Source organism: Propithecus coquereli, unplaced genomic scaffold (genome assembly GCF_000956105.1).
Source record: "Propithecus coquereli isolate 6110/MARCELLA unplaced genomic scaffold, Pcoq_1.0 Scaffold66, whole genome shotgun sequence".
Lineage (NCBI taxonomy): Eukaryota > Metazoa > Chordata > Mammalia > Primates > Indriidae > Propithecus > Propithecus coquereli.
Genome location: NW_012152618.1, coordinates 7,840,677 through 7,867,187, shown reverse-complemented (window position 1 = coordinate 7,867,187; position 26,511 = coordinate 7,840,677). Strand labels below are relative to the sequence as shown.

Sequence of the window (26,511 nt, the reverse complement as noted above, 5' to 3'; positions counted from 1 at the left end):
GCTCTGGGCAGTAGCTGACACACACGCATTGAAATACTCACTTATTTCAATGTTTATGGAAGGAGGAAGAGCAAGTGCTTCGCAGACATAAGGCAGCAATGCCGTTGTTACCAAGCGACAGCAACGGGCCTGCTGGGAGCCCTCCTCCTCCTCAGTCTTACCCGGGCTTTCAAAGCTGTGGGTCCGATTCCATCAAAGGGAAACAGGCAGAGACACTCTACACATGGAAAGGAATCTGCAAGTATTTATCCGTGAGAACTGACTTCTCTATCTTGCACTCCGCAGGCACGGGACGAGCAGCCATCTGACCCTGCGTCACCGGGATGGAAGAAGTGCCCCTCTGCCCACTTCCTGTCCCGGGTGCCACGTGGGGTGCAGCCTCCCCCGTGCCCCGTCCCCGTACATCACGCAGGTGGCACCACTGCGTACGGATGGACGTGTCCGGAGAAACCCATGACCTAGAACTTCTCCAGAGGACAGCTCAGTGCGGGCCTGGCCTGCCACGGAGACTCCACCCACGGCCCTGGCAGGCGCGTCTGCCTGCACAGCCTGTCGGCTCGGTTACGTGTATCTGTTCTGCTGCTAAATGAAAGATAGAATTTTTTGGCTTTTTGTTGCAAAACATTTATTACTAACACAAAGGAGGGATAACCAGCCACGGTTTCACATTCCAATGTAAATTCAGACATTTGTGTGTTTTGTAGTTTGTTGTTGAAAAATCACAAATATCTATGAAAAAAAAAAAACTAAAGTATTGTGGAAACTGCGTGAAGGTCATAGTCTCACATTCATTAAGCTAAATATAAACCAAGGCAATAAAAAAATGTATATTTTAATATTAAAACCCAATTTCTCTTCTCAACTAAAAAGGGAACACTTTTTGGTTTCACAAACAAGTTGGTTTGTCCAAATTCCTTCCGGAACAGTAGTCCTGTGCGAAACACCAGTTCCTGGTCCGGCCCGGCCTCATGCCACGCTCAGCGGGTGGGTCACGCGGCCCAGGAAGTGCAGGGAGGCGGAGCCGTGCTCGTACACGGCAAACAGGAACGGGCTGCTCAGGGTCACCTCCAAGGCCTCGGGCTTTCCGGGCTGCTGGGCAGACTCTGTGGACTGCTCTCCATCGTCCGCTTGGAGTTCAAAAAGAACACTGTTCACCACCTGCAAGGCAGCAACATTGCGATGGCACCCAGGGCACGCTGGGCGCAGGAGGGCTGCGCTCACTGTCCTGGAGGGGGATGTTTCTCCAGCCTGCCAGGAACACGCATAGTACACACATGCCCCCCAGTGTAGACAAAGGTGTGCTTGTGTAGACAGCCCTTACTCGGCCATCCTGGCCCAACGCACTGATGGCGTCTCCCTTACATGCCCGTCACACCCGAGAAACCCATGACCTAGAACTTCTCCACCCTCCACCTTGCTGTCCGGGGTGGAATTCCTGGCTCCCTCTGCTGTGGCCCCCCAGTGCTTAGCTAACGTAGCAGAGAGGGCTCATGACTCCTGCAGTGACCCCCATCTTCTCCCCTGCACCTGCACCGTGCCCAGAGCACGCAGGCATGTCCGTGGTAGTTGCAGCCGTGCATCGCTCCACATGGCAGAGGAAGAGTCTGCCTACTGCCAAGTATTTCCCTGAAGAAGGGGCTCGGGCCTGGGGGTCTCACTCCCCTCAACCCAGTCACACTCCTGCTACAGCATCTGGGGAGGATGCCAAGGTGGGAGGCTGGCCAGGCTGAGCAGTGCCACAGAGCACACAGCAGGGTCCGGGATACGAGGCGTCTGCTGCTCTGCACCTGTCCCTGGAAAGCCCCCGAAGTCTCTGGCAGCTTCTCCCCCATCCTTGGCCCTGTTCTCCTCTCCCTCCTACCCTGAGGGCCCCGTGTGCAGCTTCCCCTGTGTCCTTCCCATGGGCTCCTCCCACCCTGCGAACACACAGAACCCAGGTCAGACACGCACACGGGCCCGCACAGTACCTTTCCCACCCTGACGTCATCACCGCTGATTTTGCCCAGGTTCGCCTTGGCACCCAGCAGGGTGGGCAGCCTGGCCTTGGCAAGTAGGTCCTGCAGGTCATAGGAGCCTCGCAGTACCAGCTGGGGCATGGTCAGGCGCATGGCCCTGGGAAGAGGACGCACCGTTAGGAAGGTTCCAGAGAGGCTTCCACCGTGACTCCTCAAGCCACACAGCAAGGGAAGCCATGAGCCGCCAGGGAGCCAGGTGGGCGTATGCTCCCTGCTCCTGTCCCTGAAGAGGGGGACATTTGCCCTTCTGACCCAACTAGGTCATCCTCACCCTTGGAAAAAACTTGAGCAAAAATACAATTAAAAAACCTCCAAGTCATTTGAAATACTATGAGGAGGACATAGAACGTGTACCAGTGATGATCTGGGGTGATTAAATGTGAGCAGTGGCCTGTTCTTTGGTCCATTCTGTTTTTAGGTTGACTCTATTGAAGGTGTGTTACTTGAATAATTTTAAAAATGCTATTCCCTAAAATAACACATCGTGTCTCGCTAGCTACCTCTCAGCAGTGTTCTCGATGGCAACACAGCCAAGAAAAGGACTGTGGCACAGTACGCAGTGTCAGCCTCTGTGCTGGGCATGCCGCTGCGTCGATGGGATTGACTGTTGTAGACAGCCTCTTCCTTCTGATGTCCCTCAGAGCCCGTGGACATCTCAGTGTCATACCAAGGCCTTGCAAGAGTCAATGTGTGCCCGTGTTCACAGCAGCTCTGTTCACAACAGGCAAGATGCGGAAGCGCCCACGCGTCCGTTGGTGGGTGAGTGGGTGACAAAACGTGGCCTATCCACACGGCAGAATGAGATTCCGCCTTAGAAAGGAAGAAATTCCAACACGTGCTACACCCCGGATGAACCTCGAAGACATTAGGGGTTGCCAGGGGCTGGGGGAGGGGAGTGGGGATGGGGATTTAGTATTTAATGGGAAACGAGAAAGTTCTGGAGATGGATGGTGGTGGCAGCTGCACAACAATGTGAATGTACTTAGTGCCACTGAATGGTTAAGATGGCAAATTTTATCTTATGTCTATTTTACCACAATAAAAAAATCACTTAAAAAAACCGAAGTTGACATCAGAAAGCCATTCGTGTCCCTTAGTGTCTGTCTTCGGGAGCAGATTTCTAGGCCTGACTCATCTGGACCTGATATGTAGGTCAAATCTGAGCTCCACTGAAGGAAATTGTTTGTTTTTGTCAAGAGGAGCTAATGACACCTCCTTCGCCTCTCCCGGCCTCCGACAACGGGTTCCGGATCAAGGGAAACTCCTGTGTGCCGCGCATGTGTGTGTGCACGGGACGTGGCGTCCAAAAGGCCCCTCTCAGAGAGGGGACTGAAATGTTCTCCCTCTCTTCGGAACTGGTAGGTAAATGTAAGTGCAGAAAAAGCATTCTCCCCTCCCCGCCACCTCGCCTGCTCCGGAAAGACACAGGCCAACCGGAGAGCTCAGTGCGCGGCTGGAGAGACAGCGGTAGATGCACTGTCCACCTGGCCACCCCTCACTGCTCCGTGCCCTAGGCTCAGCTAAGTGCCAGCTTGTGTGTCCCCCCACCTCGCCTCCCCGCCCTGGGCAGACGGATGGCACAACTCCTCTACTTCCCGGGGGAGACCCGGAGGCTCCTACCGGGGGGACGGGTCCTTCATCCAGCTGCGGAAGTCATACTGGAAGACCAGGGCCTCGACCTTGTCCAGGTCACAGCTGCAGTGGGGCTGGACCAGCAGCAGGCCGGCGTGCTCGCCAAAGGGCACATCAGTCACCGAGAAGTTGTTCTGGGCATCGCTCCAGTGCTGGAAGGTGCCCATGCCAGAGAGCATGGGGACAGACACTGAGGTGCTGTTGTCCACCCAGAACTCCTGGAGCCCGGGCAGCAGGGAGAAGCCCTTCATCTTCCCTGAAACCCAGACAGAGACAAGGAGGGAAGAGTCAGCTGGGGTGGGGCAGGGGCTGGCAGACACCGCAGGGCCCTCTCCTGCCCTCTCTCCCGCCTCAGCCTCCTTCCCGGGCCTGCCCCAGGCCCTCTGCATCCTCCTGGCCACAGGGCCTCACCCCCCACCGACCAGAACCCCGAGTGTTGCTCAAGTCCTCCTCCTGCAGAATCCAACCCTTGGAGTTCACTAAGGTAGCCCTAGCTACCAACTGCGGAAGACTCAGGGCATGCCAGGCACTGAACCTGAGGTTTTGCCGGTGTCACCTTCAGGGACCCACCCTGCTGGCACCTGACCTGGTAAACTCGAATCCAGATCTGTCCTGGTCTGAAGCCTGTGGTTTGCCATACTCACTTTTTTTTCCTTTAATAAGTGATTTTTAGAGTGGTTTTAGGCTCACAGCAAAATTGAGCAGAAAGTACGGAGCTCCCACACAGGCTCAGCCTCCCCCGCTATCATCCGCACCAAGTGGCCCATTTGCTGCAACCGGGGAACCTGCACCGACTCGTCCTTATCACCCGGAGTCCGCGGTCTACGTGCGCGCTCCTGGCGTTGCGCATGCTCTGGGGTTGGACGGGGCAGGACGACACGCAGCCACTGTTGCAGGATTCCACAGAGTCCTTGCTGCACACTCACTTTTTCGTCTGGGTCCAACCCCAGCTGTGGCAGAGCCTGCTGGCTGTCCTCTGGTCCCCATACAGAGCCGGCCACGCAGGCTCTGGGGACAACGGCTCCATTTCTCAGCAGCCCCTGCCGCTAGGGACAGTCACACGACCTCGTTGTGACCCATGGGTTTGAACGGGGCCTGGGGGGCAGGGGTCAGCCCTCTGTCTCCCCTCCCGCTCGCAGGGCTGTGGAGTAGGTGAGAGCTGGGGAGAGGCCAGCAGGTCAGACCACCCCAGGGGCAGAATGCAAATTCCAGGGGCAGAACGCAAATTCGTGTCTAAGCACTGTTACTCCCGGCCTCTCTCCGACAGCAGCCGGCCCTCCACCACGACCTTACACTAGCACATTGCACCCTCTGCAGTCCTCTCACTCCTGGTGAAGGGTCCATTTGTGGTTGTGTTTAGCAGAATTGGGTGAAGTAGAGTAGAGGCCATCACGGAGCAGTCCCCTGAGCACATGGCACTCGGGAGTCTCAGGAGAGGGGGGTTAAAAAGAGTCCAGTCTCCCTTTTTACTGAATCAGAGGTCACCAACGTGAAGTGGGGGGGGGCTGGGAGGACACAATTCCTGGCAGGAAGGACCTAGATGCAGTTGCCACCGCTGTCCGGGTCTCCTGAGAACGCAGAGGCAGACCCCGTGTCTCCCTTGTCCTCGGTGTGCCCTGGCAGGTGGCAAGAGCGGCTCCTGAGAAGCTACAGGGTCCCTCCTCACACTCTCCCTGTGGGGACCTCGGTGTTGGCCCACCCTGCCTGGCAGGTGGCTTTTTAGTTTAGAGGAAAAAAAGGACTAAACTCTTTTGCTCCAACAAATTAAAACAATAAAGGCAAGCTGCCTCCAAAAGGACATTGGAATCTGAAATGTGGGTGGCTGCCCTCTTCTCTCTGCTCATCCGACACGCCCGCTCTCCACCCTCATCCAGAGGGTGAGTGACTCTCTCCGGGTTAAGTCAGCTGGCGTCATGAAACCTGCCGGGGTTCCATGTCCCTCAGAGGAACAGCGAGTGCTGGGCAAAGGGCGCCTGGAACTCATTGGCTCCCACATCCCGCTGTCAGCTTCAGCCCCCAGGCATGTTTGCCCTGGGATCTACCTTCCCCTTAATCTCCAACAGCCTGGGGTCAGGGCCTGTACAGCCTTCCTCCTGCCCCTCCAAGACGCCTGGCTCAGAGTCCTACAAATAGTAAATACACTACGAGTATTTGTTGAATGAATAAGCAATTTTCATAGTAGGATTTTTTGGCAAGACTCCCTCTCATGTGAAAGGCATTTGAGCAAGCTAATTGGCTATTTCTGCAAGGGCCAGTGACTCTAGTCCTTGACCTTCCCAAGAGATGCAAACCTGTCCCTTCTAAGCATAGAGCTGGGCTATGGGGTGAGGGGCGGTGGGTTTGAATCCCAGGACCCCCAAGGTGGCTGTGCCATCCCGAGCAAGGCACTTTGTTTCCGAGAGTCTCTATGTCCTCACTAACACCTTTCGCTGCATCGTGAGGGGATTTAACGGTGAAAGCAAAAGGATGTGGTATAGCGACAGCACGTGGTAGCTCTAGGAGATGGTGCTCATCCCAGGGCCTGGCGGGACAGGCACCTCCCCTCCTGGAGGGGTCTCCAGGTGCATCCTCACAGCCATGCCATGCCCACCCCCAAGGCCGGGCTGCTTAGCTCAGCCGCACTTGAACACTAGTCCACAGAAACAGGGAACTGCCACCCTTTGGCACTGGCGCAGGGCCAGAGCTGATGAAGGCTTTGCCTTACCTCGGAAGTGGACGTAGGTGCTGAAAAGCAGGGTGCTGTCTGCTGTGACTCCCATCGGGCTGGTCATCTTCCACCCCGTCACAGCCTGCATGAACCTGTCCATTTTCTCAGCGGCGAGATCCGGGTCTGTGGAGAGGTCCAGAGAGCGTGGGAGCACAACAGGGGCATAGAGAGCTAGGCCCTGCACGAATGGCTGCTTCAGGTGCACGCTTGGGTCCGTGAACAGGCCCACCACCGTGGACAGCAGCAGCTGGGCCTGGCCATCCGCCCCACCGGGGGCGACCAGCAGGCCCTGGATGGCCTGCAGGGCGGAGAGGACCTTGTGCCCGTCCATCCAGGAGGTGCAGCCCCAGTCCTCCCTAGTGATGCCCAGGAGCACCTGTAGCTTATGGGCCGTGGGGTCCAAGGCGCCCAGGTAGAAAGAGGCCAGGGTGCCGAAGAGAGCTATCGGGGAGAGCATGACGGCACCAGTGGCGATCCCTGACTTGCTCAGCGTCTTATACATGCGGAAGCCCAGGATGTTGGCCAACATCCCGACCATCTCGGCCCTCAGCTCGTCTTCAGCCTCCAGCCTCTCAGCAGCCAGCACCAGCTGCTGGCGCAGGTCTTCCTCTTCCACCGGGGCCGTCTTAGCCTGAATCGGAGCAGGTGTGAAGGTCGGCTCTTTGAGTGTCTCCGCATTGGATTTCTCCATCTGCTCACAGCTGCTCTTGCTGTAGATGAGGAGGTGGAAGGGGTGTATGTACACCCGGTCCCCAGTGGCCAGGCCAGCCCAGGCCATGAGGCAGAGGACAGTGGCCCTCAGGGTCACACCAGCAGGACCCATCTCTGACCGCAGCACTCACTTCTGCGTACCCTGAAGAATCATTTATGAAGGGTGAAAGGTGATTATTAACTAACCATTAAGAGCCCTCTAGCCAGACTTCTAGCTGTTCCAATACCCCCTGCAACCATTTAGCCCAGGACAAATCCATCCTCATCTACAACTGATGAAGAAAGCAATGGATTCCAGGCTCCATGGAAAATGTGTGACCCAAGTGCCAAATGCACTGTTATGGGCTGGATCAGGTCCCCTCCTGCTCAGCCCCCTGTTCCCCACAAAATTCATATGTTGAAGTCCTAACTCCCAGGACCTCGGAACGTGACTATGTTTAGAGACGGGGCCTTTGAAGAGGTGATTAAGTTAAGATGAGGCCATTAGTGTGGGCCCCACTCCAATACGACCGGTATTCTTATAAGAAGAGGAGATCGAGACACAGACACACACAGAGCGAAGACCATGTGAGGTCTCAGGAGAAGACAGCCATCCACCAGCCAAGGAGAGGGGCCCCAGGAGAAACCAGCTCTGCCTACACTTTGATCTCGGGCTTCTAGCCACCAGCACTCTGAGATAATTGACAAATGCTGCTGAAGCCCTCAGTCTGTGGTACTTACTGTGGCAGCCTGAGCAGACTGGCTGAGAGTTCTCCCCTAGGGACCCAAGTGTGTGCCAGTCAGGAGGTCTTTGTGGAAGCCCCCCCACCCCCTGAGATGATAATGCAATGGCTTGGGAATGGGTTTTTTAGTCTCCCCCATGGTCCTCATGTGCAGCCAGAGCAGAGCCAGAATTTCCCACCTGCCTCAACCTCAGACCAGCTCTCGACTATCCCTGCATGGCACCACCCCCGACGGAGCTCCAAAGTCCCACCTGCCCAGCTTGGCGTGGCCACCAGCAGTCAGACTCGTCAGTCTATGCTGGGGCCTGGCATAATCTTTTTTTTAAACTTCTCAAGTGACTCTGATGTGCAGCCAGGGTTTAGAGCCCCTGCCCAAGACACAGGTCGCCAGGGTGGGCCAGAGGAGCTCCGGCACCCCACTCCCTCCAAACTCCTGCGACTCTGCTCCGGCCTCAACTATCGCAAACAGCACGCCGGGAGCTAGCCTGAGACCCTGCAAGAGAAGGTTCTGGGGCTACCCTGTGAATTTATTCCATCTGCCTCTTCTCCACGGAGGGATGAACGTTCGTTCTGTTGGTTCATTCAACTCTAACAATTTGTACCACATCTCGCTCATTTCTCGTAGAGGGGGTGACCTGTAATACCGTGTCACTCCTCAGCCCTCCTGCCCCCCAGTGCTGATCAGGGCTTTCTTGGAGCTGTGGTATGTCGCCACTGACCCAAGGTCACCTTGATGCCTCCCCTAAGCACACCCAGTCACCTCTCTTGTGTTGGCGCCCAGGCTGGTACCCACACCGGCCCTCCGCACAATGCAACCGCCCAGGTGCACAGTGTGTCTTTCAATTGACAAAGGGACTTTGACTGGTGACCTCAGCCGCCATCTCGCCCAACCTCCCCATGCGTTTGACTCCATCCACTGTCCTCATGCAAAGCCACGTGACCAGGAACAAGGGAACAAGACAGTCTCCCTGCTCCTCACAGGCCTCCGGTGCAGACAAGCCCAAGTTGCCAGTTCACGCTTGATCCAGACAGTTAGACCAAGCTGCATCAGCAGGGACACCTGTGGGAACCCACTGTGGGGGGGAGCCCCACCTAACAGGCCCCTACAGGGCCCGGGTTTGGACGACACAGGGAAACACAGCCCCCTCTCGCTTTCCTGCTCTTGCACGGGCACCGTCTGAGCGGAAGCAATTTCAGGGGCCGTTTTGCGGCAGAGGTCTTTGTTCTCAGTTGTGACCTGCTGCTGCTCCCCGGGATGGTCTAGGTGTGCAGGCAGCGGGGTCCTGAGTGTGACGGTGTTCAGCGTGGGGGCCGACACCCCCCCCTGGCCCTCCCCCCTTCAGCAGCCCTTCGCCCTCCCTCTTCCCCAGCCTCTCTGCTCTCCCTCCCTCCTCCTGGCTCCTAAAGGCCTAGGGGGAGGGTGGCAGCTCAGCTTCTGTGATGCTGCCACTTGCAGGGCCCTGCTCCCAGCACTTTCCTTATATCAACCCATCTGATCTCCACAAGAGCCCTCACCTTCCCCTCGGACCCTTCGATGACACATTTCACCCTGCTTGCCCCGCCACGCCGGGCACGCTTAACTCTCCTGTCCTGACGGACTTTTACCACCTTGCTACATCCTGTGTCATTTAGTTACGTATTTATTATGCTCCGTGTCTTGTCTGTCCCCTCCCATGGAATGGAAGCCCCACGAGAGCAGGGTCCTGCTGTCTCGTTCACCGATACAGCCAACATTCCCAAGACAGTGCCTGGGATGTAGTAGGTCCTGGATATGTAGTTGTTAAATTAATTAGTTGATGCTGTTTTGCAGAGGAACAGAGAGGTCCAGTGACTTGCCTCAGGTCAAACAGCCGGTAAGAGACAGAAATAGAACTCAAACTGAGACTCCCCCAACCCCCGCAACCTATTGTCCACATGCTTAAGTATCAAGCTATACTGCCTCTTGAAAAAAATAAGAATCTGCCTTTTCAGCTCATCCTAAAATTTAGAAACATTTTCATGTCATATTAGTTCTCTTAAGTTATACTGCAGCCCACAAGAGAGGAAGCCCAGGCACTGTTATTAGGCCCATTTTACAGATAAGCAAACAGGCAGACCCGGGCAGTCTGACTCAGGGGAGGTGCAGGTTGACCCTGGTGGGGGGCAGTGAGGGGCTGACCAAGCTAGACGCCCCCTGCCTGCCCCACTGCCTGCATCAGCCTCGCTGCTCCTTCTGATGGGAAGAGGACCCAGTGGACTCTTGGCCATTCTGACCCTGCTCCTCTGCCTGTCCCCTCCAACCCCAAGGACCCTAGGTCTGCTCAGAGGAAGCAGGAGGACCTGACCATGTTGCCCCACTGCTAAGGAGGAGCAGTTCCTCTGGGGAGACTCGGAGTGAGATCTAAGGGGGAGGCCGGGCCACCTCCAGATGTCTGGCCTTATGGGGGGAGAGGCAGCTTCAGTCGTCACGTCTCCTGCAGTGCACAGTCACTGTCACCCTCCTCGCTCCTTGCTCCCAAATGTGGTGCAGCCAGCATTTCCCCACCGCCTCCCGGAGGTCCCTAGCCCTGTCCTCCCAGCACACAGCTCAGCTGTATCTGAAAGAGACACGGTGGAGAGGGACCTCCTGCTTACCTTCCACTCCAGTCCCAGAACAAGGGCAGCCTCTTCCCCAGCTAGGCCATGGAGGCCCTATTTATAACTAAGGGGTGGAGATGGAGCCGTTCCCAGGCCACTCTGCGCACAGGCTGGAGGAGGGGGCTTGCATCACTTGACCAGACCGCAGGCTGGCCAGGGGGACGGACGCCAGAAGCCACTCTCGCCCTGGGACCCCTTCCAGGACGTCACGCTGATCGATGCACGGTTTCACTGCTGAACAGAACGAGCCAGTGCAGGGCTGGGTTACACATTTACTGACGTTTGCTGGAGCGAAGGCCACTGTTACCGGACACTAGAGGAGCATCCCCCGAGTGGTGTGGCCACCTGAGGCCAACCGCCCAGGCCTTCTGACCAAGCCCCCCTTGTGGTGTGCTTTTGAGAGGCCACAAGGACGGCCAGCTGGGGGGAGGAGGGAGCCGGGACAGGAGAAAGAGCCGTGCTCATGCAACCTGGGGCCACTTCTGACCCTGTCGCTTGCCCCTGGGGAATGTGACCTTGAGCAGCTCCAAACAGCCATTAGGTGCCTACCCTCTGTGAAGGCCTCTAATAGGCACTGGGAGAAACACACCACCGAGTGAAAAGCACCTTCTGGAAGCTTCCAATTTAGCTGTGGAGACAGATAAACTCCAACAACAGTGCAGCCAGATTGAAAGGCACAAATAAAATGCCTTCAGGTTGCAGAAAGGAGCAAACCGTGAAAGCTGGGGCAGGGCTGAGGGGGAATGTCATTGGAGCCACACTTTTTTTTTTTGTACATGAATGCACATAGCATCTTTATTTTTTTTATTTCTGCATATTATGGGGGTACAAATGTTTAGGTTACGTTGCCCTTGCCCCCGCCCCCCCAGTCAGAACTTCAAGCGTGTCCATCCCCAGACGGTGCACATCACGCTCATTATGTCTGTATATACCCACCCCCTCCTCTCCCCTCCCATCTGCCCAACGCCAGATAAATGTTATTCCTATATGTGCACTTAGGCGTTGATCGGTGAAACCAATTTGCTGGTGAGTACATGTGGTGCTTATTTTTCCATTCTTGGGATACCTCACTTAGTAGAATGGGCTCCAACTCTATCCAGGATGACACAAGAGGTTGGAGCCACACTTTGGAGCATAAGTAAGTTGACTTAGAAGTTGCAGGAGGGCTTTTCGGGGGAGAGGCTGTGGTGGTGGCCGCAAAGACCTGGCCAAATTGCTGCCGCCGGCCTATGCCTGCCACCCACGGGGACGACGGCAAGGTTGAGCTGTCACAGCTGTCTTTCCTACCAAGCCTCCAGGACCCAGAGCTCCAGGCCAAACTCTCAAGGAGCTGGGGCTGACACACATGGGGAAACCTGCTTGGCACCCAGGTCCAGGGTGCGGGGCCCTGATAACAGAAGCCCTTGAACACCATGCCAGGAGGCGGGCATGGAGGCCTCCTGCGGAGGGACTGATGGAAACAATGAATGAATGGAATAATGTCTTTTGCGGCAACTTGGATGGAACTGGAGAGCATTATCCTAAGTGAACTATCTCAGGAAAGGAACAACAAACACCTCTGTACTCACAAGTGGGAGCTAAGTGACAGGTGCACATGGTCACACAGAGCCGCGAATCGGGCGGTGGGGGCTCAGAAGAGGGGAGAGCGGGAAGGGGATGAGGGATCGAAACTTACCTGTCGGATACAACGCGTACTATTCAGGGGATGGGTGCACCAAAAGCCCCGACCTCACCACTGTACCACTCATCCACGTATCAAAAAACCACTCGTACCCCCTAAATCTATTGAAATAAAATAAATAAATAAAAGCACTTAAAAAAGAGTTCCAGGGTTGCGGTCCTCATCCAGCCCTCCTGGCCTGGGGGTCTACAGCATGAGAGGGAGAGGGTGACAAAAACAGAGATATCAGTGAGATTTGTTCACAGAGCCGGTGACAGCACCAAGGAGAATCTTCGTATGCACCAATTGGGCTGTGACAAATACGTAAGTACCCTTGTCTATCCCTTACTCTAAATCTTCATTTAAAAAAGATCATTATATCTCACATGGGCCTGTGAATTCTGTAATATGTTTTTTAAATGACTTTGTTCATATAGGCAAGGCTTTCCTGTCTGGGGCCCCACATAGCTTGGAGACCCTCCTAAGTGCCCCTCGTCTGAGTTGGTTCGTTGGGACCCCAGAGGCCTGGGTCCTGCGCCTGGCTCCGCCACCAGCTAGTTGTTTGAGGATCGGCAAATTGTTCCACCACAGTAACAAGCAGCCCTGGACACAGAAGGGGGACGTGAGGATCTAACATTCCTCAAGCACTTACTGTGTGCCCAGCGTTCCAATATTTCAGCTCTTTAAAGCCTCAGAGTTTATTCCATTCATTCACTGTTCCTGGTGCTCAGTATATATCAGGGAACAAAACAAAGGTCCTTGTCCTCGGGGCACTTTCATTGTGCCTGGGCCCCATGCTTCTGGCCTTGGAATGATCACCCCATTCAACAGCAAAGATAATAAAGAACTGATAAGGTAACATGCTGGAAGGTGGTGTCAAAGAAAATAAAATTTCAGGACCCTCTGAATTTATTATGTCAAGGAGGAGGCTCAGCCCTGGAGACTGGGTCGGGTAGTATGTTTGCAACTTCTGCTTTTTAGGTTATAAACACTCTTCCTCATTGTTCTTGTTCCATAAATGACTAGAAGAGACCGAGACCAGACTCCCCCCTTCCAGTCACTGATCTTTGCTATAGATTAGCTACCTCCTTTATTGTCCTGTACCTAACTCAGACCAGAAGGTGCCCAACACCCCGTGACTGTCACATCTTCTTCAGTGCGGAATGTTACCTGTGTCTTTCTCGAAGGAAAAAGACCGCCTCGACCAATCAGATTGTTCTAACTACGCATTAAGCCTTACATAGAAAGATGCTGAAGTTCTGTTAAATGTCTCTAAATTTTGTCCACATAAACGGCCCCAAACTTCTACACTTGGGAACACCGACTTCCACTCTTTGGAATCTGTGATTCCCGAGTGGCCTGTCCCCAAACTTTTCGCTTGAATAAACTCTCTTTAGATTAGATTCTGACCCTTTTGATTATTTTAGATTGACAGTGGTAAGTGCTGTGGAAATTGAATAAGGACAGGAACATGGGAAGGGAGGAGGACAGGGGACTCCTCAAAATCATAAAAGGATTGGTCCCGACGTTACTGAGAAGGCAGCAGGTGAACAAAATCGTGAGGAAGTTAGCTATGCCAGCAACCAGGCAGAGGAGAGAGATGCAAAGACGTGTCTGTGTGTGATTGTGGGGGGTGTCTGTGGGTGTGTGTCCCCATCTATGTACCCCAAACACAAACACAGACACACACAGAAAGGAGAGAGGAAGAACATATGTCAAAAAAATAAGTGTGAGATATTGAATAGCAGGATTATGGGGAACATTTATTTTCTTCTTTGTGTTGTTGAGATAGTTTCCCCAAGTATCGTTTTTTTCTTTAACAATGACTCTGGTTACTCGTGCAACATAAAAATTATTTTTTTAAATATAGATAAATGGACAGTCACAGAGAGTGTGAGATGTGAAGGGCTGATGGGAAAGAAGAGGACTGGACTGCAGCTCATGAGAGTTTCGTTGTTTGTTTGTTTGTTTGTTTTCTTTAGAGACAGGGTCTCGTTCTGTCACCCGGGCTAGAGTCCTGTGGCATCATCACAGCTCACAGAAACCTCAAACTCCCAGGCTCAAGCAACCCTCCTGCCTCAGTCTCCCACGTAGCTGGAACTACAGGCATGTGCCACTATGCCCGGCTAGTTTTTAAAATTTTCTGTAGAGATGGCATCTCACTATGTTGCCCAGGCTGGTCTCAAACTCCTGGGCTCAAGTGATCCTCCTGCCTCAGCTTCCCCAATAGCTAGACTACAGGTATGCGCCACCAAACCAGGCTAATTTTTCTATTTAGTAGAGATGGGGTCTTGCGCTTGCTCAGCTGGTCTTGAACCTCCTGAGCTCAAGCAATCCTCCTACCTCAGCCTCCCAGAGTGCCGGGATTATAGATGTGAGCCACCATGCCCGGCCCCCCGGGTACATTTTTAACACAAACTGGAACGACGAAGTCGCATGAAGGCAATCCAAAGGCAATGAGACTTACTGAGGAAAGCCAGCAGAGGCTCCTCCCAATCTCTTCCCAGCTGCTCTGTGGGGGCTGTCCCCAGGTTCCCCGTCCCTGCACTGCCCAGGAAAGGGGGTGAGCCAGGAGGGGGCAGAGGCCCACCCTCCTCCTGCTTGCCTTCAAAGCCAGGTCCTGCTCTTCTTCCCTTGTTGGGTTCTGGTGCAAGAGTGTGCCCTTCCCCCCAGACACCGTTTCTCTACAGTGTGTCCCCAAGCTCCATTCTGGCTGGTTAGCTCCCCGGGCCTTGCTGTCAAAGGCTAGTATCATCGCCTAGTTTTTGTTCCTCTGACATTTATCTCACGTTTATTGCCCACCTGTGGTGTGCCGTGCTCGCTAGCCACTGAACAGTCCCTCTCAGCCTACTGGGGACTCGCTTTCTTTAGTAAACTGATGGAACCACAGACCCATTCCCCAAAGAACACACAAACGCACTCTCGCATGCAATTTCACTCACAACTGCAGTGGTTTCACGCATCCCTGGAGGTCCATGGGTGTGCAGTTGAGAACTCCTGCACTGGACAGAGAGTTGAACAGGCATTTTCCCCCTCAGGAAAAGGTGTGTGTGCATGGGTGGTGGTGGCGTGTGTGTGCATGGTTTGTGCATGCATGCGAGTGATTGTGAAGTGGTGTGTGTGCTATAGTCTGGATGTTTGTACCCCCAAACCTCACGTTGAAATTTGATTCCAATGTTGAGGTGGGGGCCTAATGAGAAGTTCTTGAGTCTTGGGAACAGATCCTTCAGGAATAGATTAATGTCCTTCCAGGGGTGGGGGCGAGTGACTTCTCTGTTATTTCCCAAGAGAGCTGGTTGTTACAAGAGCCTGGCTTCTCTCCCCAAATGCTCTTGCTTCCTCTCTGACCACGTGATCTCTGCACACAGCGGCTCCTGTTCACCTTCCGCCATGAGTGGAAGTGTCCTGAGATTGTCACCAGAAGCAGATATTGGCACCATGCTTCTCGTACAGCCTGCAGAACTGTGAGCCAAATAAACCTCTTTTCTTTATAAATTGTCCAGCCTTAGGTATTCCTTTATGGAGACACTAAATGGACTAAATGTGTATGTGGTATATGTGTATAGTTTGTGCATGCATGCATATGTGTTGTGATGCGTGTGGTATGTGTGTGTGTGTGTGCATGTGTGTGGTGGAGGTGGTATACTGAGTGTACTAACTCATGTTTCCCGGCCATGCCCTGGTGCTCTTCTGTGGGGACACACACCTGTCCTGGGTGGCTGACCTAGACATGTGGGGCTCCCAGCTGCTCCCTCCTTCCTCTCCATAAACTAAAGGGGGTTAGACACACGTTGCCTGATTCCTTCCTCTGTCCTCTAGGCCTTCCCTGTCACCGAATGTCCCAGTGGCTTGCTCTCTCCTCTGGTCCTGGTCCCTCCTGTGCATCCTCATCCAGGACACATGGGCTCCCCAGCTCACCCCTGGATCAATTCCTTCCCGCACTGGCTGGCTCGCTCCCTGGGGCCCTCAGATCAAAGTTGTCCTCCCCAACCTCCCCTTTGCCATCCCCGCCTGCTCCTTGGGCCCAGTTCACCCCCCCTGGTCTGTTACCTTCTGCAAACTGTGTGCCCTTCAGTAGTGCTCCCTTCTTTCAAGTTCTCCGGCCCCGAGAGTTCATTCACACCGTGATACATCTTTCAGGACATTTGAGAGCAGTTCATCGGAGATTACAACACAGGTTAAAGTTCATTGCAAACTTTTTGCAAGGGGAGAGGCCTCTGAGAAAGCCAAATTTCCTTTAATAATGGCATATTATGGAGGAGAAAGTAAGGAAATAATCATTACTAGATTGGACCCAATAAAGAATGTCTGCTTAAATTTTTTGCAAGATTGGTTGGAAGTCCTCAGACTACTTCCAAAGCTATCAGCTGGGTGGATCTTCTCTATAAGACTTTTTTTTTTATTTCAGCAGATTATGGGGGTACAGATGTTTAGGTTATGTATGTTGCCCTTGCCCCCACCCAAGTCCGAACTTCAAGCGTGTCCATCCCCTGGATGGGGCGCATTGCACTCTTTGTGTTTGCATATACCCGTCCCCTCTTCCCCCGCTCCCGTCTCCCCCCTGCCCGACATCCAATAAATGTTATTCTTATATGTGCACTTACGTGTTGATCAGTTAATACCAATTTGATGGTGAGTACATGTGGTGCTTGTTTTTCCATTCTTGGGATACTTCCCTTAGTAGAATGCGTTCCAGCTCTTTCCAGAATACAAGAGGTGCTATATCACCATTGTTTCTTAAAGCTGAATAGTACTCCATGGTATACATATACCACATTTTATTAATCCACTCATGTATTGATGGACACTTGGGTTGTTTCCACATCTTTGCAATTGTGAATTGTGCTGCTAAAAACATTCGGGTGCAGGTGTCTTTTTCATAGAGTGTCTTTTGTTCTTTTGGGTAGATGCCCAGCAATGGGATTCCTGGATCAAATGGTAGCTCTACTTGTATCTCTTTAAGGTATCTCCATATTGCTTTCCACAGAGGTTGCACTAGTTTGCAGTCCCACCAACAGTGCATGAGTGTTCCTATCTCTCCGCATCCACGCCAACATTTATTGTTTTGGGACTTTTTGATAAAGATCAGTCTCACTGGAGATAAGTGATATCTCATTGTGGTTTTGATTTGCATTTCCCTGATGATTAGAGATCTTGAGCATTTTTTCATATGTTTTTTGGCCATTATTCTGTCTTCTTTTGAAAAGTTTCTGTTCATGTCCTTTGCCCACTTTTTGATAGGGTTCTTTGATTTTTTCTTGTTGATTTTCCTGAGTTCTAAGTAGATTCTAGTTATCAGCCCTTTATCGGATTTGTAGCATGCAAAAATTTTCTCCCATTCTGTAGATTGTATGTTTGCTCTTGTGACAGTTTCTTTGGCTGTGCGGAAGCTTAAGTTTGATCAGGTCCCATTTATTTATTTTGGTTGTTGCTGTGATTGCCTTTGGGGCCTTCTTCATAAATTCTTTGCCTAGGCCAATGTCTAGAAGAGTATTTCCAACATTTTCCTCTAGAATTCTAATAGTTTCACTCCTTAGGTTTAAATCTGTTACCCAGCGTGAGTTGATTTTTGTGAGAGGTGAAAGGTGTGGATCATGATTTAGTCTTCTACATCTGTAAGACTTTTAAGCCCATTAAAATAAATCAGAACATTACTAGAGCATTTTCATCAATAATGTAAATTATTCCCCAAAGGGGCAGCCATTCAAATAGAGCCCGGACTTTTGACCCAGCCCAGATGTAGGACAGTTTTCTTTCCAATAGGTGCTATTTCTTATGCATTCATTCCATCTGTGGAAGTCAGGGACAGAATTTATCTGTTGAACGAAAAGTCAATGCTCTGCAGAGAAACTAAGTAAGGCTTCACTCAGGATGGGGTCCGTGAAGCCAGACAAGGCTAGAGTCAGCAGGGTCCCCGTGCGACGTCTTGGTCAGTCAGGGGCCCTCAGGCTGGTCTCATCCGGGGATATTCTACTCTGTGGTTACTGAGATGAGACTTGGTCTAAACTGGAACTCCTACTTTCCAATCTCCGGTACACTCGCCTAGTCACAAGACAAACACACACAAACTCCCACTCTAAAGCAAAACCAAACCAAGCCAAGAAAGTAGATTATTTATGTACATATATGATGCAGTCTAACTTGGAATCATCTGTAAGGAAAGAACAAAGTGTAAACGAAAGAATGGGGTTTTCATTTTTGCTTCCAGGGCAAAACTAGTTGTTTCAAAGGGGACTCGTCTCTGCCCAGATGAGAGCTGCTGTCCCACAGTGTGCCTTGTGGGAGGCATGTGACCACTGGGCATCATTTACTGGAAAGCAGTGGGAGGGGAGGAGCCCTCTGTCCCGCATCCTACGTTGGGTCCCTGAAGTTCTAAGTTTTTCTTGTCTGATGAGGACACGTCCTACCATTTCTGAGTCCTCATTGCTGTCCATCTGCACCAGGAGGGCTGGGACAGGCCATTCGGACCTCTCAGTTTGTAGAACGGGCTCTTTAGGGAAAAGTCTATTTCTTTCTAATAAACAGCTCTCAAATACAAACAGAATTTTCTCAGTTGGCTCACCTCAGCTTTAGACTTCTAGTAAATAAAACAAAAGAGCCCCACCCAGCTCCCCTGTTTCACCAAGGGGAAACTGTTCCTTCTTTTTTTAATAAAATGTTTATTGTATTTATTTAAGGTACACAACACTATGTTTTGATATACCTATAGATAGTAAAATGGTTACAATTGTCCAGCAAATTAACATATTCATCTCACATAGTTACGTATTTTTTGTATGTGGCAAGAACACCTAAAATCTACTCTTTCAGCACAAATCCCAAGTACAATATTGTTGAGTATAGTTCGCATGGTGCACATCCGGTCTCTAGACTTGTTCATCCTACATATCTGCTACTCTGTATCCTTTGATCTGCATCTCCCAGTTCCTCGCCTTCGCCACTCCCAGGAACCACTGTTTTATTCTGTACTTCCGTGTGTTCACTTTCTATTTTTTAGATCTCACGTATAAGTGAGATCCTGCAGTGCTTTTCTTTCTGTGTCTGGCTTGCTTCACTTAGCATAGTGTCCTCCAGGTTCAACCACGTTGTGGCGAGTGGCACATTTTATTTCCATGCTTCTTTCTTAAGGCTGGATAGTATCGCGCTGTGTATATTATACTGGGCGCTACATCTTCTTCCTCCATTCATCATTTGGCAGAGATAGGTTGTTTTCCTATCTTGGCTACTGGGAATAATGGGTTAGCAAAAGAGATCTGTGGAGGGAAAAGGGACAGCTTTATTTTCTGTTTTTTAAAAAATCTGCAGATTGGGGAGGCACTGCCTGAATTCAGTACAAGTGAAAGTGTGCCCTCTGAAGAACAAAGAGAAGGTTAGAGGCTTTATGAAAAGGAGAAATGTTACATATTTTTATAATGCTTTGAGAAATTTTCTTGGCAATAGTAAGGTTTTGGGGAGCGGTGGGCAAAAGCATCCTGAGAGTTGCAGCAGGCTGTTTCGGTAGCCATTAGATAAAGCCGGTTCCCAGTTCCTGCGGTCGGTGTCAGCTGCCAGGCTTGCAGAGAGTTACACTGTGGGAGCAATGATGTGTGCCCTTTGCTCCCTGACTTAATGACTCTGTTTCAGTTGGGAGTGACAAGACTGACCCAATTTCTATGATCAACTTTCACAGGAAGGTGCTGACTTCATCTCCTTTGGGTGAATACCCAGAAGTCTGTCCCTTCTGTTGAACCCTTTTAGACACCACGTGATGCCTTCGGCAGTGCCCTGGGGACTGCTGTTGACTCAGATATAGTCAAGCATGGGCTGGAGGAGAGCAAGGATCTGAGAAAACAAAGTTCTGGGAAATTCTGTGATGAGAGCATGTTTCAGAATTTACAGCCACACTACTGGCTTCTCTGTCACCAGCTGCAGTTGTAGAAATGGGTTGTTCGCCTGTCAATTTCAACATTAGCTGCTATAATCAGTGAATCCAGATTCTTGTTCTTGTGGAAAGTGGTGATAAACTTCATGCCTAACACTGCTGGATGCTCACACACACACACACACACACACACACACACACAAACACACATACTTCTGATCCCTTTCTCCTTTTGTCCACCCCCACACAGAAATTGAGAAATGAAATACTCACTTTCCTATTCTCCTCTGTAGTCATTAGTGGTCAGGGAAGATAGTTCTGGCCAATGAGACATAAATGGAAATCTGGGAGGGCTTCTGCTGTCCCTTTATTGGCAGAGTCAGTGGCTCAGACTCAACCCCTTCTTCCTCCTTCAAATGTTGATGCAATGGCAGGAGACGGACCAGCCGTCTTGCAACCATGAGGCAACAAATGTAAGGACCAAAAGCCAACAAGCTAAGAATGATAGAAAACACCCGGGCTTTTGATTGGCATACAGAGCTATTTAAACTAGTATCGATGATTGATTATCTACCTCTGGACTTCTGCTTGTTTGAGCACTATTAGCATTTTCAGGCAATTGTGTGCAACTGAAAACATTCCTAAGTAACACAACCTTTATTCTCACTCAGACGCCAGAAGAACATTATTCAAGAATTCAATTCCATTATGTACAGTATATTTCCTGTTGAATTTCAACCTTTTTATAATGAGTTTTGCTTTTATGTTTGTTTTAGTTGCTTTTGTTTTTTAGGGGAGTCATCAAAGTACAGAGTGTAACATTTGCCCTGTTAAGTCCAGAGCTTGTCTGCTGTCCCCAGATGGGTTAATGACTCCAGGCCATGACTGGGCAACAAGGCTAATGTCATGCCTTGCTTAGCTATTAGCTTTTACTTTATTGTCTAACGTGCTCCATCCGTAATTAACCCTGTGATGTGGGTCTGGGTGATTTTTTTTTGCTTCCTTTTTCAGTAAGCTGGGAAAATAATTATCTTCTCTCTATCCAATCCTAAGAGGTTTTATGGTTCTTAAGTCTGCAGGGTGTCAAGCTCCTCTAAGAAAACCATATATGACCCCAGTGATATATACAGAGCTTTTTGTAACTAGGTAAAAAGAAAAACTTTTCTAACATGCATTCCAGGAGCTCTCTCTTTATGGTGGTCCATGGTCAATCCTGACAAGTAAAGGATAGTTTTATGAAAGAAATAATAGAATGAGTGTTCATCTACTCCAGGGATCGACAAACTGCAGCCCATGGGCCAAATCTGGACTGCCATCTGTTTGTGTAAATAAAGTTTTATTGCAACACAGTCGAGCTCACTAGTTTATGAATAGTCTATGGATGCTTTCATGCTACAGCAGTTGAGTTGAGTAGCTGCAACAGAGAATGTGCAAGTAAAGCTGAAAATATTTATTACCTGGCCCTTTACAGAAAAAGGTATGATCCCTAATCTGTTCCATTAATTCAGATTGTCAATGACGGAGGTGCTAGATATATGCTTGGATATTGTCCTTTCATTCAGAACTTAGCTTTAGAAACATCCACTGTATTTATAGCACTTATATAATGTATAATTTTATTATTACATTTCTATGTGAAGGGATGATTATCCAGGGAATTCAGAACATAACGACACCAAAATAGACAACATGTTTTATTAAATTCGTAATGAATATTATAGGCAGAAATAGTCCACCTACCTATCTGGACAATGGTTGGAATTGCACATTACAAACTTTGTCACAAACTAAAAATCAATTTAAAAGACTATTGTTGGCAAAATTTAGCCTGGGACATTGGAGTTGCCATAGGGAAAGAAACAAAACAAAAGGAAACTTTGGATCTAGCCAAAAAAGAAAATTCTCAGTGGCAGAAACTATAATCAGGAAAATTTGATGAGGACAAAAACTAATTGATTAATCAGATCTTTGTTATAAATGGATAAGAATTTATCCTGATGGAAATTACTTTCAAGGAATAAAAATGGAAAACATTTCATTAATTAACTTTTAGAAAAATAAAAATGATTTAACTAGACTGTATAAAAATTGATTAAGAGATTAAATTGGCTTAATGGATTTTATGCCAGAAAATAATTTTCCAATTAAAATTCATCATTAGTCACATAAATCTGAGTAAAATATTCTTATACAAAATGACACATTCTTGGGCATCCACAGTTTGTTGGGGCAGTGCCTCCCTGGTTCAGGGGTGGCCCTGGACCAGCCTGGGATACTATTTCTGTGTCAGTAGAGTGAGGCCCCATGAATGCAGAGCCAGAAAGTACTGTTTTCAAATCTGTTTTTTCCATTGAGACCTATTCTCACTTACGCTACTGCAGCAATGTGTCACTGATCCAAACTCTGCGTGTTTGCTTTGGCACTCATGGTTGGGGACAGTCAACAGCAAACAGTTCTGCTCACTGTTTAATAAGTTTAGATAAGAAATGGCTGTCCAAATGGAAAAATGTTGTCACCCTTTTCCCACCGAAGCCCCACAGTTGCAATGATATAAATGCTGTCCTTGTGGGCCAGAGATGCTATCTCTTGTGAAATTGAGTATCAGAAATAATATTGAGTTGATGTTCAGTTCGTCTTCTATGGGAGACATTGCAAAGAAATTTGGAAAGAGAAATATCAGTTAGTGCTTTTCTACTGCAAAGGAGACAGAGATGAGAATTCAGAGTGGAGCGGGGAGGCCAGGCCCGGCAGGACTGCTAGGAAAGGCTGCCAGCCAGAGCCCTCAGTCACCTCCAGGGCCTCCTGCCAGCCATTGCACAGGCACTAAACGACTGAACATCCTGTCTGCACATTGGTAGGCGGAGAAGTACCCACATCCATTGCTTTGTTCATATTAATGATAAGAAGGACTGGCTGCCTTATAAATGGTTCACCGGCAAATGGTAAAGCTAATTGGACATAAGCACTTAGCCTAATATATCACACTACTGATAAGGTGGGAGAGGGCTCTATCTGGTTTGCACTTACAATGTTTGAAAAGAAAACAAGAAATTAGCTGGATGGACTACTTATACCACTTTATTATATGCTTAATCAACAGTACCGAGTCCAATGGGTGAATGAGTATCTCCTATTATCGTTTCCAAACATCCGTGCTCCATAATTCAGTCTTTTATGTTTGTTATTGAAACTGAGAGAATCGGGTGGTTCCAGCCCCAGTGTCTTCATCTCATTCTTCCTCCTGTCTGCAGGTTTGTCTCAACCCCATGGCAGGACCTCGATGAGGAGAGCCAGACACTGTATCTCCCCCCACTTCCCTTCTCACCCACACTGTTCCCTCAAGTCTCCCAGTGCTTCCCAAGAAGACTCCTGGGCTAACAGGGTGAGGAATAGGAATCTGGGTAAGAAATCTGGAAGTTCTCTGTCTCCTTTTCTCCTAAGGGGTCATGGGAATGGTGACTTTCTGGAGTCAAGGTTGCTATCTCTGTTATCTACCCCAAGAATGATGAATGGTGCAATGTTCGGGTGAGGTGGCAGGAAATTAGCAGCCCAGTGGCCCTTGGAGAGCCCCCAAATCACACCAGTTGTGCTCAGGGTTGACCCTGATGCCTAGAAAGCACTCTCTCTCCTCCTAGAGTCCAGACTGGAGGAAAACACGCTCAGCTCAGCTCCCTGCAGCAGACATCATGACCCTTCTTTGCCAGGAATTGCTTCTTTTACCCCTGTTTGGGCTCCCCCCCACCAAGCCAGGGCAGGGAAACTGTCTCACAATACCAAGTCTCATGGCAAACTGTGCACACGGGGTGCCTTCCCCGGGGAGGCATACATGCACTCGCCCTCACGGGGTTATTCCGTGACTGTGACCTAAAACCATCAATCGGACTCAACAAATGTTTACTGAGCACATATAAACAGACCACAGTTACAGGGGAGATTAGAAATTAAGAGAGAAAATACCCTGTATAGCTTTATACCACTAAGTATGAAAACCTAAGTGATGTGCACTATTTCTAGCAAAATTTAAATAAGAAATACAGGCTTAAGAAAAAATAGAAACCTAAGTAAGTAACTAAGGAGGACACACAAAGTTTAGTCGAAGTTCTACCTCCTCGAAAGACCCTATGCCTAAATGGAAAAACAGTAAGTTTTAATCACTTCTAAGGAATCAATAATTCTCATCTTTTGTGAATAATTATTGGGCACCTACTCTGTATAAGGTGCTGACCCAGTCTGGGAACCACAAAATATCCAAAGTTTTCCTGCCTTCAAGGGTGTTAGTCACATTGAACAGGTACTATCTATACACGTGAAGATATCACCAGCAAAATAATAGCTGCAATAATAAAATGCTGCCACCTACTAAGGACTTTTGATGTACAGATTACCCTCCAAGCATTTTATATCTATGAGCTCATGTGCATTCTTTGTAACAGGGTAAGCAGCGCGGCCAGAGAAAGGGGAAAAGGTTAGTGTGTACTCTCGGCACATGCATTTATTTCACTCTTGCATTATAATCTCTTTCATTAAGTTCAGGGAACATATGACACATTTTTATATTCCCTGCAATCCCCAGTAGAAAACTTCCCGTCTCTGGGTGGTAGTGAGGGCTGAATTAGTTAACATACGAAAGCATTTGGAACAGAGCCCAGCACACAGTGAGCCTGTGCAAGCATTAGCTGCTGTCACTCCAGAAAGCTCTGCCAGGAACATAGTTGTCCCCGGGGGATCGGGGAAAGAGAGTCAGGTACCCATGGGGCTAACTTGGCTAGGCTAACGACAAACAAAAATGCAAACGTGACCTGACCCTCCACCCCAACACCAACCCCCAAGCATAAAGCTTCTGCCTGGTACAGTGTCTCCACCACCCGGCCCACCGGGCTCCACCCTGCCCTTTGGCCCCTCTCTCCACTCCCGCCCTGGACTTTCATCCACACTCAGCAAATAGCCTCCAGCCTTAGCTCCGGGGTAGTGTTCCCAGCACTAGTGCACACTGAAAGGACAAATGCAACTTAAAAACAAGTGGCTTAATTCTCCAGTTTGAAAGTGAGGGAAGAGGTTCCCTCCCCTCCTTTCTCAGAGCTTGGGAGACTTGTGATTATAAGTACTTTCTTCTCTCTTTGAAATATATACAAAATCCTTCTGAAGACTAGACAGGACTGTCTTTCTCAAGGACCTGGGGTGCAAACATTCAGGGAGATGGCGTCCGCCTGTCCTGGCTTCCGTGGGAGGGTAGGAGTCTTTCTCCCTTGGGCTCCCAGCTCCAAGCTGCAAAACTGCCTCCCGGGACAAAGATGTGGGAAGTTTGTTTTTCCTCTGGATAAAGCCGATGGACTAACACCAATGGTCATCCCAATTGCCAGGTAAAGTTAGGATGAACTATGTGCGACCAAGGGTGTTGTAGAGTCCTCTTACTTGAGGACTAATTATATGTAACAGAGGGAATGGCCTGGGCGGGGGAAAAAACCCGGCATAAATATTTTCTGTCTCTTTAACACATCCTGCACTCCTTTTCGAGAACTAAAGGCTGCATCCCTGCCTGAGGCCAGTGGTTGGGAGGGGCTGGGTCAGTCTTTTGTTATTGCCCAGGCCTGGTAAAGGGAGGTCCTGGGTGGAGGTCAGGAGATTGTCTTCAGCAGAGTTGGGACTACGAGAATCTCCAACTGTAGTTGAACAACAATTGCCTGAAGTTGAGAACCCATCCTTTAAAAGCTCTGTGTTTCTGCTTGTTATTAGGACGATGGCATTTCAGACAGGAGTCTCCATACTCCTCCTTTGCCAGCAAAGTAATAAAATGTCTCTTTCCTTCCTCCTCAAACCACTTGTCCTTGTTCTTCTTATTCAGCCTCATGGACAAGTGGCTGAGCTTCCGGTAACAGATTTGGCGTCCCTGGTTTGGGCCATTGGCTTCCCGACAGAATGGCACCCTGTGACATGTGAAGCCATGGGTAGGAGCATCACCTTTTCGGGTAAGAAAGAAAGGGATTCATTCCCAAGCACGTGCTGGGGTGCGATTGGCTCCTAGGAGCCCCACTTCTTTCTGGATGGATGGACGCATCTCCAACCAACCTGAACTGATTTCAGGGGAAGGAAATGGAGTTGGGAAGCCTTGCAACAGCCACAGCCATTTATAAGTAAAGCCCCCTCGGGACGCCAAGACCCTGTTTCCACCCATTTTGGGGGGGCTTTCGGACCTCCCTGTTGGTTTAGAGGTGCCATTTGCAGGTGGAAATGTAGCTGTTTAGGGGAACTTGGGGACCTGGTTTGGATGGAGCTCATTTGCGGTTCCCAGGGAACTGGGGGGTTGGGAGATGTTGGTTCTCTTGTCGGAGGAATTTCGTTCCCATTGGTCCTCTGTGGATTAGGAGATGCTGGTTCTCAGTTGAGAATTAGAAATGGTTAAGATGATAAATGTCAAATTGTGTGTGTTTTACCATAATTTATACATATAAATGATATCTATATATCTCTATAGAGACAGATAGATAGGTAGATAGATATAGATATAGATACAGATATAGATATAGATATATGGATCATCCCTATGTACAGGGCAAGACTACTTCCAGGGAAGAATTTAATTCACACCT

General features: G+C 49.9%; 1 protein-coding gene across 1 annotated transcript; it reads right to left on the bottom strand.

Annotated features, from left to right (window-relative positions):
- Positions 1-598: 598 nt before the first annotated feature.
- On the bottom strand, positions 599-10,425 carry AGT (angiotensinogen (serpin peptidase inhibitor, clade A, member 8)). Its single transcript, XM_012660344.1, has 5 exons — positions 10,401-10,425; positions 6,352-7,207; positions 3,636-3,903; positions 1,968-2,112; positions 599-1,158 (listed from the first exon to the last, which is right to left on the bottom strand). The coding sequence occupies exons 2-5, from the start codon at positions 7,175-7,177 to the stop codon at positions 967-969; spliced, it is 1,431 nt and encodes a 476-aa protein (XP_012515798.1). The 5' UTR covers positions 7,178-7,207; positions 10,401-10,425; the 3' UTR covers positions 599-966.
- Between the last annotated feature and the right edge of the window lie 16,086 nt (positions 10,426-26,511).

Coding starts and splice junctions, on each gene's coding strand:
- AGT (XM_012660344.1), bottom strand. CDS start 7,177: ATGGGTCCTGCTGGTGTGACCCTGAGGGCCACTGTCCTCTGCCTCATG. Junction 3,904..6,351: donor CACCTACGTCCACTTCCGAG/GTAAGGCAAAGC, acceptor TCTGGGTTTCAG/GGAAGATGAAGGGCTTCTCC. Junction 1,159..1,967: donor ATGACGTCAGGGTGGGAAAG/GTACTGTGCGGG, acceptor GCTGCCTTGCAG/GTGGTGAACAGTGTTCTTTT.